Source organism: Neurospora hispaniola, assembly GCF_033458365.1.
Source record: "Neurospora hispaniola strain FGSC 10403 chromosome Unknown B0T23scaffold_6, whole genome shotgun sequence".
Classification (NCBI taxonomy): domain Eukaryota; kingdom Fungi; phylum Ascomycota; class Sordariomycetes; order Sordariales; family Sordariaceae; genus Neurospora; species Neurospora hispaniola.
In genome coordinates, this window is record NW_026944411.1 from 3118046 (window position 1) to 3130278 (window position 12233).

The following is a 12233-nucleotide window of genomic DNA, read 5'->3' on the forward strand; positions in this document are numbered from 1 at the left end:
CCAAGTTATTTATCCCTAAAGTACTGTTAGTTAGTATATTTCTAAACGTACGTAATTTAGTGTATTAAAGTACTTTAAGCGGATTGGAAGATTAGAAAGATTTGCAGCCTTTTCCTTCTTTTAGTAGGTAGGTTTATTTTTACTTAGTAAAGCTATTTTAGTACTTACTTAGCTAATTGTAGTCCGTTAGTGCTTAGTAGCAACTAAATTGTAGCGCTCTTCCTCTTCCTTTAATATATCTTTTAAATACTCTTTGAATTCTATATTATTGTCTTTAAATATAATTGATATATTAGCGTTGGTAATTAGTAGTAGGAGAAGGTATTGGAAGTTATAATTATATAATAGGAAAATGGCTAGAGTATACGGTTAGTAAATAGGATAAATCTCATTAATATAGGCAATATATAGTACAATATAGAATAAAATGGAATAAATATCTCAATACTATTTCCAATATTACCACTTTTATTTACATCTCAATACTATTTCTAATATTACTACGCTTTTTCGCACTTCAATGCAATTTGCAATATTACTATTCTTTTTCATATCTCAATACCGCCCGCACTACTATCTCTAATATTACTATTCTTATTAACTTTTTAATACTATAATTAATATTACTATCTCGTAGTGAACTCTACTATATAAACTATACTCCCGTAAGCTCTATTACCGGTCCTAAGTAACGACTAGCTATAATAGTTCTATAGCTTAAGTGGAGGTGAACTATACTTCTACCTACAGGACTAGTCCGGATCGGCCTCCCTTCCTAGAAATCCTCGATTCCCTGGACTCGATGCTCGATTCTCTGGACTGCTCCTCGACCCTCTAGACTCGTATTTGGATAAATAGAAAAAAAAAAAAAAACTATTAATTCGAATATAGATTTAGATTTAATAACCCTACTAATTTGACTATAGAGTGACCGACCGACCGACCGACTAACCGACCGACCGATTAATTGTACCCTAAGATAAGAGAGCCGTGTAACTTAAGATAAAGCGCTGTACCGTACTGTACTATAAGACCTAAGACTATAAGACCCAAGACCGATAAGGAAGTAAGCGGAGGATAACTATCCAATTAGACTATACTAGGGGTAAACTACCTATAAAAGTCTAAATAGTATTAGTATATAGCCGAGCTCTAAATAGAATCGCTAGTAATATTCGTATTGGCGTGAGATTAAGGCGTGTATAAGTCTCGGGCTATCCCTCGAGTACTATTGATGGAAAGCCTCAGGTTCGGCTTCTATGAGGCATTAAGGTGGGGTCTACTCTATAAATCCTGACCTCCAATTTTTTTTTAATTTTTTTTTTTTTTTTTTTTTTTTTTTTTTTTTTTCACTATTTGGAGGAATCCAGCATTACGCTCGTAGTAGACCGCCAAATTGTTGGGCTTTTACTTAGAGTTATCCAACATTGTACTTACTTAGATTTATCCAGCATTGCACTCGTGGTAGACCGCCAAATTATTAGGCTTTTACTTAGAGTTATCCAGCATTACACTCGTGGTAGACCGCCAAGTTTTGAAGTTTACTTAGAGTTATCCAGCATTGCACTCGTAGTAGACCGCCAAATTGTTAGGCTTTTACTTAGAGTAATCCAGCTCTAGACCTCTAACAGCTGCGCTTCAGTAAATTCTGCCGGGCTACCCGGAAGACGATGTTTGGGTATAGTCAATCTGGGGCTGAACTGGGCTTGTGGGCTTCCTGAAATGACGGCCCAACCCCAACTGGGCGCCCATATCCGTGGCCTTTCTTCTGAAAGAGTGTGGAGGAGGCTTGGAGCTGATATCACCAACAGCCAGTAGTTTAATAAGATGAACTACTACTGCGGTACATATGGCGGACGGTGCACCGTGGGGGAAATTGACACGGGGGCCCCTGGGGATCTTCTCCACTTGGGGCCTTCTGCAGCCCAGTTTGTCTCTGGAGTGCAGATTGTGCAGGCGGGGCAGTGACGATGGCGGGGTCATCAATTTGTCCCTCCAGCGCCTGTCTCGTCTTTGTTTCGGGCCAAGGCTTCAGCTCCACCACGAATTATGAACATTGAATGTCTTACAGATGTTGCACAATTCAATCAACATATACTCGCCTCCAGCTGCGAATATCAACTGGATTGCCGGTCTTGCTCGTTTCCGGAAATATAATTCTCGGCAAGCACCCGGGCCACGGATGAAAACCAAAGCCACAGCTTTCGAATGGAGAAAAAAAGTTACCTAGGTACCTAGGTAGACAACAGCTGATCCTCCAGACTCTCGTCTCCGTCTCTCCTCTCCATACAGAATCAGGAACGACGACGTACAAAATCAGCAGTGGTGTACTGCATCTACATCACGGCATCGGGCGTACCATCGTCCTGCCGTGCAACTGGAAGGAATCAAACATTTCGCCTCCGCGCCCTAATGTGCCGAATACTGACTCGCAAGCTGTGACAGAGACATCAATGTCCAAACTGTCATCCCAGCAGTCATCGCCCTTTTCACCCCTTTCTCCTCTTCTAGGTTGCCTTTTTCTGCTCATCCGGTCATGCCGTATCCTTCTCTTCCCGCTCGCCCCGGATACTGGGAAGCGTGAATGAGAAGCTGCCACCTCATCCGTCACAGCAAACCATCGATATCGCACTGCCAGTTGGTCTGCAAGGTCAATCAGCGTCAAAGACCTCATTGGTCGTTTGTTTTAGACAGGCTAACCCCGACTTGCCGTCCCGAAGGTTCTCTGCGTTGGCATGGCTTTCCTTGTCAGGCCTAGTAATCCTTGTTCAGTTGGCTAATACTGTAGTGTAAGAATGGATTGCGGAGCCGCTCTTTTGAGGCTATCGCCATCACAGTCAGAGATAGCAATGGGTTATACTCGTTATGTTGCTTGCAGGAAGGGACTTGACACTTATCTTCTTTGCTTGCAATGAGAAAACCGAAAACGAGCTTCCATCTCTCATCCAGTTTCTCTTGTCCTCCACGTCTTCAACCCTTCTCCAAAACTTCCATCTTCTATGGAGACGATATGCAACGACAATCACCGCCCGGATTTTCAGCACTATGGTACTGTGTGTGCACGTCTTTGCCGCTAGAAGACCAGCGCTGTCTGGGATTGATTAGCGTTCGCCCTTCCACCCCATAGCCGCTTGGCTTTCTTTTGGTGCACGCCATCCCATGGAGCCTCCAGTTTCTGACCGTCCCTAGCAAAAAAAAAAAAAAAAAAAAAAAAAAAAACACCACTCGTTCGTTCACTTCCACTTTTCTCCCGACGATCCTGGTGTCCGTTCGGAACCACTCCGCTGGTAATTAATTATCTCTGCGTTTACTGAAACACATTATTGACTGTCCAAGGCATTCAGTGCCATCTTCCTACTCCACCACACATTCCTCTTTCCTCGCTATGCTTTTTGCAATTTCTTTGACTTCAACGCTTCTCCGTCCGGGATTTCAATGAGTTCCAAAGGAAAAAAGAAAACGCTGGCCAATCAAACACCAGGACTAGCCGGGTGACTTACCACTTGGAGGATGGAAACTCCACTCGTTCCTGAGCTCAGAGGATCTACGGCCTAATAACCGAGGCGTCTAGGTGTATCCCATGGGTCCATGTCCTTACAACCCATGTGCGTTGTTGATCATGACACCGTTGAGCCATGGGTCTGTCGCAAGAATATTCCATTCACAATATGATCAAAGGACTGGCTGGGTAATGCTGAAGCGCATTCTCACACCAAACCACCAAACCTAGACACGCCAGCAACGACTATGGACAGGTGAGCTTGTTTGTAAAGTCTGGAAAGTTTGGTAAAAAGGGCCGCGAAGAAAAGGTCGAGGTCAAAAGTCAGGGATAGCTGCTAAACTCACTCATTCAGCTCTTTGCAAACACACGCTACACATGGTCGCTCCTCCACGTCCCAAAACCATAATCGCTTTGCGCGACCAGCCGACCACAAACTAGATGGACCTGGCTGAGCATAAATGACGAATATAGTATGAAGCGTCGTAATCGTGTAATGGTTAGTCAAACTTGGAATCTGTAAAGCTTATCATCACAGCAACTACTGTTCAGACAAGGTGTGTCGACCCAAGTCCAGAACTGCACTGCAAACGCTCCCATGATTTATAACTCGCCTCAATACAACCCATATTTTTCTTGCTGGTCGACAACTCTAGTCCTTAACTAATAACAAAAATCTCGCAGACCCCGGTTTAATCATATTCATTCATCCCAAGACATCAATGCAAAGTAATACCCGCTCCTTGTACAACTTGGTCGCATTCTATTCTAGCTAGCTGAGATGACGTGCGTTGTGTGAGTGTGGTACAACGCTGAGTCGCTTGCTTGTAAGTGGAAGGTAAGTAGAGGGAGACTGGTGACTCTTCAGTCTGTTCTGCGTCTTCAGTTTCTCTCACAGATCAAGTCAATCCCAATAATCAGAGTGTTGATTTGCACGTACTGTTTTCTTCATGCCCTTCTTCTTTTCCCATTCACTTACCCTTTTTCCTTTTCATTAATCTTCGTTTTCTCCATTTTATTCGTGTCCACGCATCTACCCCTTAGTGAACCCCAACATGGCATAATGAAATTTGACAATCCAGATCAATATATCTATCACTGTGATGACTTCATAAGCTTCAGTTTTAGCCCATTCGACATGAGGCTTGATATCGGAAATTTAAGCCCCCAAAGAACATTGCCCAGCGCCTCATCTGGCGGTGCAGCATTCAAATAGGTGAATCTTGTGCGACCATACCTCGGCGAGTTCGGCATCCAGATGAGCGTTGGACGGAAGATGCGACGGGATGATCCAGTCAGCGGCCTCCACCTCTTCCGTAAAACCCGGGGCCGGATGTGATGTCGTACTAAACTCCGCCGAATAAATAAATGTTCGGCGCAGCATTCTAGAATGAAGCTTGCTTTAGTTCCAACTACTAATGTACTTGTAGAAGCGGGTTGGACTGTACTTTGCAAAAAGTGACTCCTCAACAAGAGAAGCAACTTCAGACGATGTTACAAGCAAGAAGAGAAGATGCAGGCCAGCAAGGCCCCCCGTCTCCACACCACTCAGCCGGCAAGTGCCCGATTTCGGCGGATCCAGTTGACTCCAGCACTTGCGCTAACCTCGGCAGGCGGGGCCAGGTCCAATGCGGAGCGGCGGGACGGGATCCGCTTTCAACGGCGGCATCGGTGGGGCCGACTAGACGTAGACTAGAGTCTTAATTGAATGAACAATGACGCCAAAAGTCGCGTCCTTGTTGGAGAAGAGAGAACCTTGCAGGGCTGGAGAGTGAAGACGCGCTTTTGCTTTTTTTTTTTTTTAGCGTTGTTTCGTCGTCACTTCAATTGGGCGAGGTGGTTGATAACATTTGTAAGAAAAGCAAACAGAGGAAGGAACTGTGCTTTTTCCCCCCCAGCTATTATTATCCCATTGAAGAGTGCCCGAATCTAAAAGACATTTTCCACTCGAGAAAATCTCAGATTGGAGTCTCGACTTCACTCCACCGTCTCAAACAACGTCTCTTTGCACTTGATCAACAAGTTCTCACCCTCAAGGTCATCAACCATCACGGCTTCAAGGAACCTCACGGCATCTTTGGGCCATCTTGAAAGTCGGCGGATATCATTTCTTTTCCACAAACCACCACGACCACCACGACCACCACCACGACCTCTCACACCCAGAACAATGTCCTCTCTCAAACGCAAAGCCGGCTCCTCCCAGCCTGGCCCTTCCTCCGACGCCAAAAAGCCCAAACCAAACGGCAACATCATGTCCTTTTTTGGTGTTCCCAAGCCCGGCGGCCCACTCAATTCTTCTCCTACAACCACAACCACAACCACCCGATCAACCAGCCGCAGCCAAAGTCAGCTCAGCAACAGCAACAGTAGTACTACTACTACCGCTACCCCCGACCCAGTCACCGTAACCAAAAAGTTCAACAAGGAGAAATGGGTAGCTTCTCTGACGCCCGAGCAACGCGACCTTTTGCAGCTGGAGATCGATACCCTCGACGAGAGTTGGCTGGCGCATCTGAAGGAGGAGATTGTAACCAAGGAGTTTTTGGACTTGAAAAGGTTCTTGAAGAAAGAGTGGGAGACCAAGACGATATTCCCGCCCAAGGAGGATATATATAGTTGGTACGCTTTCCTCTCTTCCCCCTCTGTTTTTCCTTTTTTTTTTTTTTTTTTTTTTTTTTTCCCTCTTTTTCCTCTTCCTCCCTCTTTCCCCCCCCCCTTTTTCCCTCATTTTTTTTTCCCCCTCCACTAACAAAAAAAAAAAAAAAACACACAGGTCCCGCCACACCCCCCTCCCCGCCGTCCGCGTCCTCATCCTCGGCCAAGACCCCTACCACAACCACAACCAAGCCCACGGCCTCTCCTTCTCCGTGCGGCCTCCCACGCCCGCCCCGCCCTCCCTCCGCAACATCTTCATCGGCCTCTCACGAGACTACCCCTCTTTCGTCCCCCCGCCTTCCAAGAGCGGGCTCTTAACCCCCTGGGCAACCCGCGGCGTCTTGTTGCTCAACACATGCCTCACAGTCCGCGCGCACGAAGCCAATTCCCACGCGAACCGCGGCTGGGAACGGTTCACGCAAAAGGTTATTGATCTGGTGAATGAGCGACAGAAAAAGGGGGTGGTGTTTATGGCGTGGGGAGCGCCGGCAGGGAAGAGGATGGCCAAGGTGGATGGGAAAAGACATTTGGTGTTGAGGAGTGTGCATCCGAGTCCGTTGAGTGCGCATAGAGGGTTTTTTGATGCGGGGCATTTTAAAAAGGGGAATGAGTGGTTGGAAGGAAGGTATGGAAAGGAAGGAAGGGTGGATTGGAGTTTGGTGGAGGGAAAATCGATATTTGCTGATGAGGAGGAGGGAAATAGTATTGGGGAGAAGGAGGGAAAGGATGGGAAAAAAGAGGAGGAAGAGGAGGATGAGTTCGAAGGAGGAGAGATCTTTGATGAGGAGGGGTTGAAGGAGGTTGAGGCTGTTGTGGAAAAGGTCGTGACGGAGGAGGGTGGAAAGGAGGAGTTAAAGACGGATTTGGTGTTGGTGAAGAAGAAGAAGAAGAATAAGGGGGAGGAGGGAGGTGATGAGAATGCTGTTCCTGTTCCTGAGGAGGAGGAGGAGCAGACGGAGAAGATGGAGGAAGACTGATGTTTGGGTGTTTCATGGGCCATTGGCTTGCACATATATTTGAATCTGCGGGCTGGGTTACACATGTCTTGTATACCTATGCGGCTGTTGTGGGACCAAGGAGCGAGTTATTGATTGGACTTGGGCAAAGGGTACTTACTGTATGTTTCGGTTCTTCAGGGTTGGTGTTCGGAGTTATTTGTCAGTATTGCTTTTAAGGTCTAGCTCGGGCGAGTTTACACAGAGCATCAAGAAAAAGGCGCCTCGTCATGAGCAAATGCGACGGAGTATAAAGACGGTCCAGTTGTTGAAACCATGTGAATATGATAAGATTCATAGTATGTACCGGCACCTATTTAATGCCCCTGGATGGTTTTATCAAATAACATCCCTTTCACACCCGCTACAACCATTTTTTCATCTTTATTACTTCCCCCAATCTTCAATTCCCTCCCCTTTACAATGCAACGGGCCAACTCACCCCTTCCAAGCCAACCACCCAAAAACCACCACCACCATCCACGCCACCCTCCAAACCGTCGTCCACAGCTCCGTCACCACCACGCCCATGGCCGTCTTGGGCTTTTGGTTCTTCCTACTCTGCCTCGCCCTCCACTTTGAAGAACTCGAACTCGTAAACGCCCCACCATAATACAGATCCTCCTCATTCTCCCCCGGGATCTCAATCCTCGGCTCATGATAATGATGATGCCCATGCTTGCCACCCCACGACCACCCTTTGACTGATTTATTACTATTACTGTAAACGCTCGATTTCCTGCTTCTCCCACTACTACTTCCACTCTTTTCGTTGTGCCCGTTTCTGAAATTATTTGATTTTAGTGAAGAAGAACTGACGGACGCGGTACGAGTTCGTCGTTCGCCCGAAGTGCCTGAGGAGCCGTAGTACTTGGATGAGGCCGAGTATCCGGCAGAGGGAAGGCTGTATTCGTCGTAATCTTCTTGCTTGGCTTTGAAGACGGGGAGGATGGAGATGCCGCTTGGATGGCTGTCGGTGTCGGAGTCAAGGGAGAATCGGGGCAGGTTGAGGACGGGGACCAAGAAAGCGCGGATGGTGAGGAGGATGACGCAGAAAATGCCGAGGCCGACGTAGTGCAGGTAGGTGCTGATTTGATTGGGGAGCAGGCAGAGGTGGGTTTGCATCGTGGGTTGGCCGTCACCTGCCAGGGGCTTGCCGGTGACGGGGTCGAGCGGGTTGTATAAGCTGACCATTTGGAAGCCAGGGGTGGGCACGCCCATGGCCATGCTGATGGATTTGACGGTGATTTCGCGGACTGAACCTTGGTTGGGCGCGTGCACTACTTCGCAGTAGTCGTGGTCGTCGCCGGAGAAGGCGTGGATGACGTTGCCGGTCTTTTCGATCAAGCTTATGGATTGCTTCTCGTCGAGAACGTTCTGGTATTGGTAGCCTCGATACACGGAGATGGCGTTTCGGTGGTCGGGAAATACGGGCTCGGTTTGACCCTTGGGCGGTGGTGTAGGGGGCCAATGTTCGCGCTTCGGGCCGCATGGGGTGCCGGGTGGTCGGTAGAGTGGGACGTGGGTGAGAAGGATCGTCGGGAGGTCGGGAACCTTCTGGCTGTTCTCATCGTTGATAAGACGCGGTTGATCCTTGAAGTTGGCCTGGTTGAGCTCCTCAATCCTGTGGTGGAGCTTAACCTCGGGAACCTCTCCCCTCAGATACCGCAGCTCCTTCTCCACCGCCTTCTGCTTCGTCCACTTCACTTGGTTGAGAAAGTGTTCCGTCGGTTTGTAAATAGGCTGTACATCCTGCCTGGCAATCTCCGACAAGCTAGCAGCGCTCATCGAGACCGTGTCGACCGAAACAAACGTATGGTTTCCAACCACATCCACGCGGTTGCCCTCGCCAAAGTACGCCTCAAACCTGTTCCTCACGGGGAGTTTGATCTCGGCACCAAATCCCAAGTCGTGGTTCCCCGGAAGGCTGGCAATCAGTTTCCTCCTCTTATGTTCGTTCTCCGGCTTCTGCCCGGCCTCAAGCCACGGAGTAAAGAAGATCTCGCCAAACCTCGCGTACTCCTTCAACCAGTAAAACTCATTATACTTTTTATTCCAACTCTTTAGGTATTTCTGCTCGTCTTTCGGATGCGGACCCCATTCCGGGTCTCTGAAATCTCCATGTGCTGTCTTCCATTCGCGTCCGCCGTCGAAAAGATCGCCCAGGAAGAATATCGTATCGGGATCAAGCTGCGATTGCATCTGTGTGTAAGATCGGCGAATATAGTTGTCGACAATCGTCATGGTCAACGGGTTCAGTGGCCACGGTCGGCCGGGGTACGAATGAGGATCGATGAGCTGGGGATCGGCCACCAGAACGAGGCGGTGGGGGTTCGCGCCGGCGGGCTATAGTCACACGATTATTAGCAGCTTTTCTTTCTCCTTCTCCTTCTCCTTATCCCATACACAACAGGAAATATGGTTAGTCATTCTTACCCATCTCTCCCACTTTTCCCACTCACACTCCTCCACGGCCGAATGAAACACCCATCTCTCGCCCCAAAGCAAGACCACGATCCACGCGGCCACCAACAAGTGCGGGAAGCTGAACAGGCGGTTATACGTCAGGTTCATGCGCAGTCTTCGGCCGGCATTGATGAGGGCGGCCCAGGCGATGAAGCGACCGCGTTCCCTCCAGAAGCGCCAGGCGGAGCGGGACGAGTGGGCGAGGAAGGCGCGCAGGTCGTCGAGAAACGAGGTCGAGTCGGAGCGGCGGTGTTTGGGTTGGAAGGATGAGCTGCTGTAGCCGTAGCCCCCGTTGCTACTATACGATGGCGCCATGATGGGGTGTTTTCAGTGTAGCCATTCCCGGTTTGTGTCGGGGGAAGTGATATTTTTTTTTATGTTGTCCTAGGTAGTTTATCGGGAGTTGAATGCTGAAACCAAATTGGAACAACCAAGGAAACGAAACGTGGCAAGGCTTTGTTCGGGCGCGGTTGTTGTTGATGTGGATGTGGATGTGGGCAATTCAGGGGTGCAGTGGGAACTAAAGTGGAAATGGGGGAGCTGCCCTGCTGTTCCTGGTCTAGCCCCAGAGCCGAGCGCGGCGGGCGGGTGGATCTGTGGATTCCCGCGTCTTGTGCTACTGTGTGGTGGAGTTTGTCAACAGCCTTTCCACTTGAGGCTCCTCAGATCAGTGGGTATCGGCAACTCCACTATCAGTTTGCAATGACAAATGTTGGAATCAGTCATGAATTTGTCAAATGGCAATTCAATAAGAGAAACGTGTAGATTGTTGTTATTGTTATTGTTTATGGAGTCATTGACAGTTCAGCCAAGTCCCGCGCGCCCTCCAGCCTCTTCTTCGGCTTAAGCGGGGCCGCCTGACCTGACCACTCAGGAGTCAGGAACAAGATGCAAGCCATGCCATGCATGGGTGAATATGGGGACCTACCTCAAACAGGTCTGTTAAGAACATGGTGCTATTGCCACGTACATACTAACACTTGCACCAACCAGCCCAACCCCAATCAAACAAGCGAGAGGTTGAGACACTTGAGTACCGGATACTAACCTCACGAGATCACTTATAAAAGGGTAAATCCTCACGATTCTTTTGTCCCACCACATACAATCAGTGCATGGAGATATGAAAAGCTCGACAAGCCGCCTAGCTGATAAAAAGCCAGGCCTTTAAAGACCACGGCTTATAGGAAGAGGCAGATGGACCACGTGGTCATGGTCCTCATCAGAGCCATTTATACTTGCTCCGTGGCATGTGTCGATGGCGACTGCCTGACATGGCATCTGTAGGATATTCTCGCCGTCAAGGATTTCAAGCCAACGTTGGTGAGGATATTTCCCGTCCTACGTCTGGGTAAAATGCTACCTACTCTATTAGAGTCTAGAAAAGTTGAACATGTGGCCGAGAGCTACGCCATGATTGGATCCCAAGTATGACAGAGCCGCATGTAGCTTCGCTTAACGTTGGACCCGCCATGCCCATAACTCTCTTTCCTTCCAACTTTGTGAGTTTATGCTCGTCTCTCTCTTCACCCGACCTTTGTCTCTCTTGATTCTATCACTGCTTCAACATCATCACTATCCCTTCTCCGACCAGTTGATACAATGTCAGCGTTCCTCTCAGCCGTGCTGCTCTGGGCAATGCAGGTTGGAGCAGCCACCTTCCCAGCGACGGTCGAGGTGGACTTGATCTTCCCACGCAACGACACGTATGCGCCGTCGATACTCTTCCCCATCGTCTTCGCTTTCCAGAACGCGGCGCTGGCTTCGTCGCTCGACCCCTCCCTTGACTTGCTGCTCTGGGATAGCACCTTCAGTCACGCGAATGATTCTACCCTGAACCTGAAGTCGACCAACTTTTCCAACGAGCCCACCTTTGTGTACACGTATATCTCGACACTCAACACAACAGCCGACGGGGCGCCGACGTCCTACATGCTGTCGTGGGAGCTTGGCGCCCGCAACTGCTCCCACGGGGGCCTGCCCTTTATCGGCGGTGGCTTCCGTAGCCTCGGTGTGACATTTACCATCGCAAACGGCGCTCCGAACCCCGACCTCGTGGGGGCAACGACAAACAGCGCCTTATGTACCAACGCCAGCCATTTCGCCTTCAATCTCACGGGCACTCTAGACGTGTATCCGGCGCAGTACGACGGCCGCAACTCGTGCGCCGTGCTCTCGGACGTGCAGCCCCTGGTGGACGGCGACCCGTGTGCAGTCCACGTGGATTCGGCCACAGCAAGCAGCATCTCGGCCGCCCTCACAGCCACGGCATGCGCGGATGCCGTCAGCCCCTTGGTGAGCTGTCCCAGCAAGCAGAACGCGGCGGCGGCGGATACAAAGGCTGGGTTCCCAGCCATGCTAAGCGGCTTCGTCGCGGCTTTGGTTGCCATGCAGCTTTTGTAGAGCAGACATAGTCTTTTGAGCAAGATGCTTGTCGATCCACACATATATATTACTCGCGTCTCATATGCACTCATATTCACCGGTTCTCCTTTCCTCTTTTTCTTGTTCTTCAATCAACAAGTTCACAACCATTCTTTCGTGCCTTGTGCCCATGTTCACTCCCTTCACTTTTACACTAAGCAGTTGGGTGTTTGTGCCTCTTAACTCTATTA

At 49.2% G+C, this 12233-nt stretch overlaps 3 protein-coding genes across 3 annotated transcripts; 2 read left to right on the top strand and 1 right to left on the bottom strand.

Moving 5' to 3' along the window:
- Positions 1-5303: 5303 nt before the first annotated feature.
- On the top strand, positions 5304-7428 carry B0T23DRAFT_422207 (uracil-DNA glycosylase). The gene is made up of 2 exons (XM_062839792.1): positions 5304-6121; positions 6276-7428. The coding sequence occupies exons 1-2, from the start codon at positions 5670-5672 to the stop codon at positions 7132-7134; spliced, it is 1311 nt and encodes a 436-aa protein (XP_062691202.1). The 5' UTR covers positions 5304-5669; the 3' UTR covers positions 7135-7428.
- Position 7429: 1 nt separating this feature from the next.
- On the bottom strand, positions 7430-10390 carry B0T23DRAFT_363089 (calcineurin-like phosphoesterase-domain-containing protein). The gene is made up of 2 exons (XM_062836316.1): positions 9589-10390; positions 7430-9498 (listed from the first exon to the last, which is right to left on the bottom strand). The coding sequence occupies exons 1-2, from the start codon at positions 9931-9933 to the stop codon at positions 7591-7593; spliced, it is 2253 nt and encodes a 750-aa protein (XP_062691203.1). The 5' UTR covers positions 9934-10390; the 3' UTR covers positions 7430-7590.
- Positions 10391-11005: 615 nt separating this feature from the next.
- Positions 11006-12051, top strand: B0T23DRAFT_203133 (uncharacterized protein). The gene has a single exon (XM_062833416.1). It carries the CDS (start codon positions 11221-11223, stop codon positions 12019-12021), a length of 801 nt encoding a protein of 266 aa, XP_062691204.1. The 5' UTR covers positions 11006-11220; the 3' UTR covers positions 12022-12051.
- Positions 12052-12233: the final 182 nt, after the last annotated feature.

Excerpts from the sequence above, each read along its gene's own strand:
- B0T23DRAFT_203133 (XM_062833416.1), top strand. The coding sequence starts at position 11,221 with ATGTCAGCGTTCCTCTCAGCCGTGCTGCTCTGGGCAATGCAGGTTGGA.
- B0T23DRAFT_422207 (XM_062839792.1), top strand. The coding sequence starts at position 5,670 with ATGTCCTCTCTCAAACGCAAAGCCGGCTCCTCCCAGCCTGGCCCTTCC. Across the intron at positions 6,122-6,275 it reads AAGGAGGATATATATAGTTG|GTCCCGCCACACCCCCCTCC; the intron begins GTACGCTTTCCT and ends AAAAACACACAG.
- B0T23DRAFT_363089 (XM_062836316.1), bottom strand. The coding sequence starts at position 9,933 with ATGGCGCCATCGTATAGTAGCAACGGGGGCTACGGCTACAGCAGCTCA. Across the intron at positions 9,499-9,588 it reads GGGAAAAGTGGGAGAGATGG|CCCGCCGGCGCGAACCCCCA; the intron begins GTAAGAATGACT and ends GTGTGACTATAG.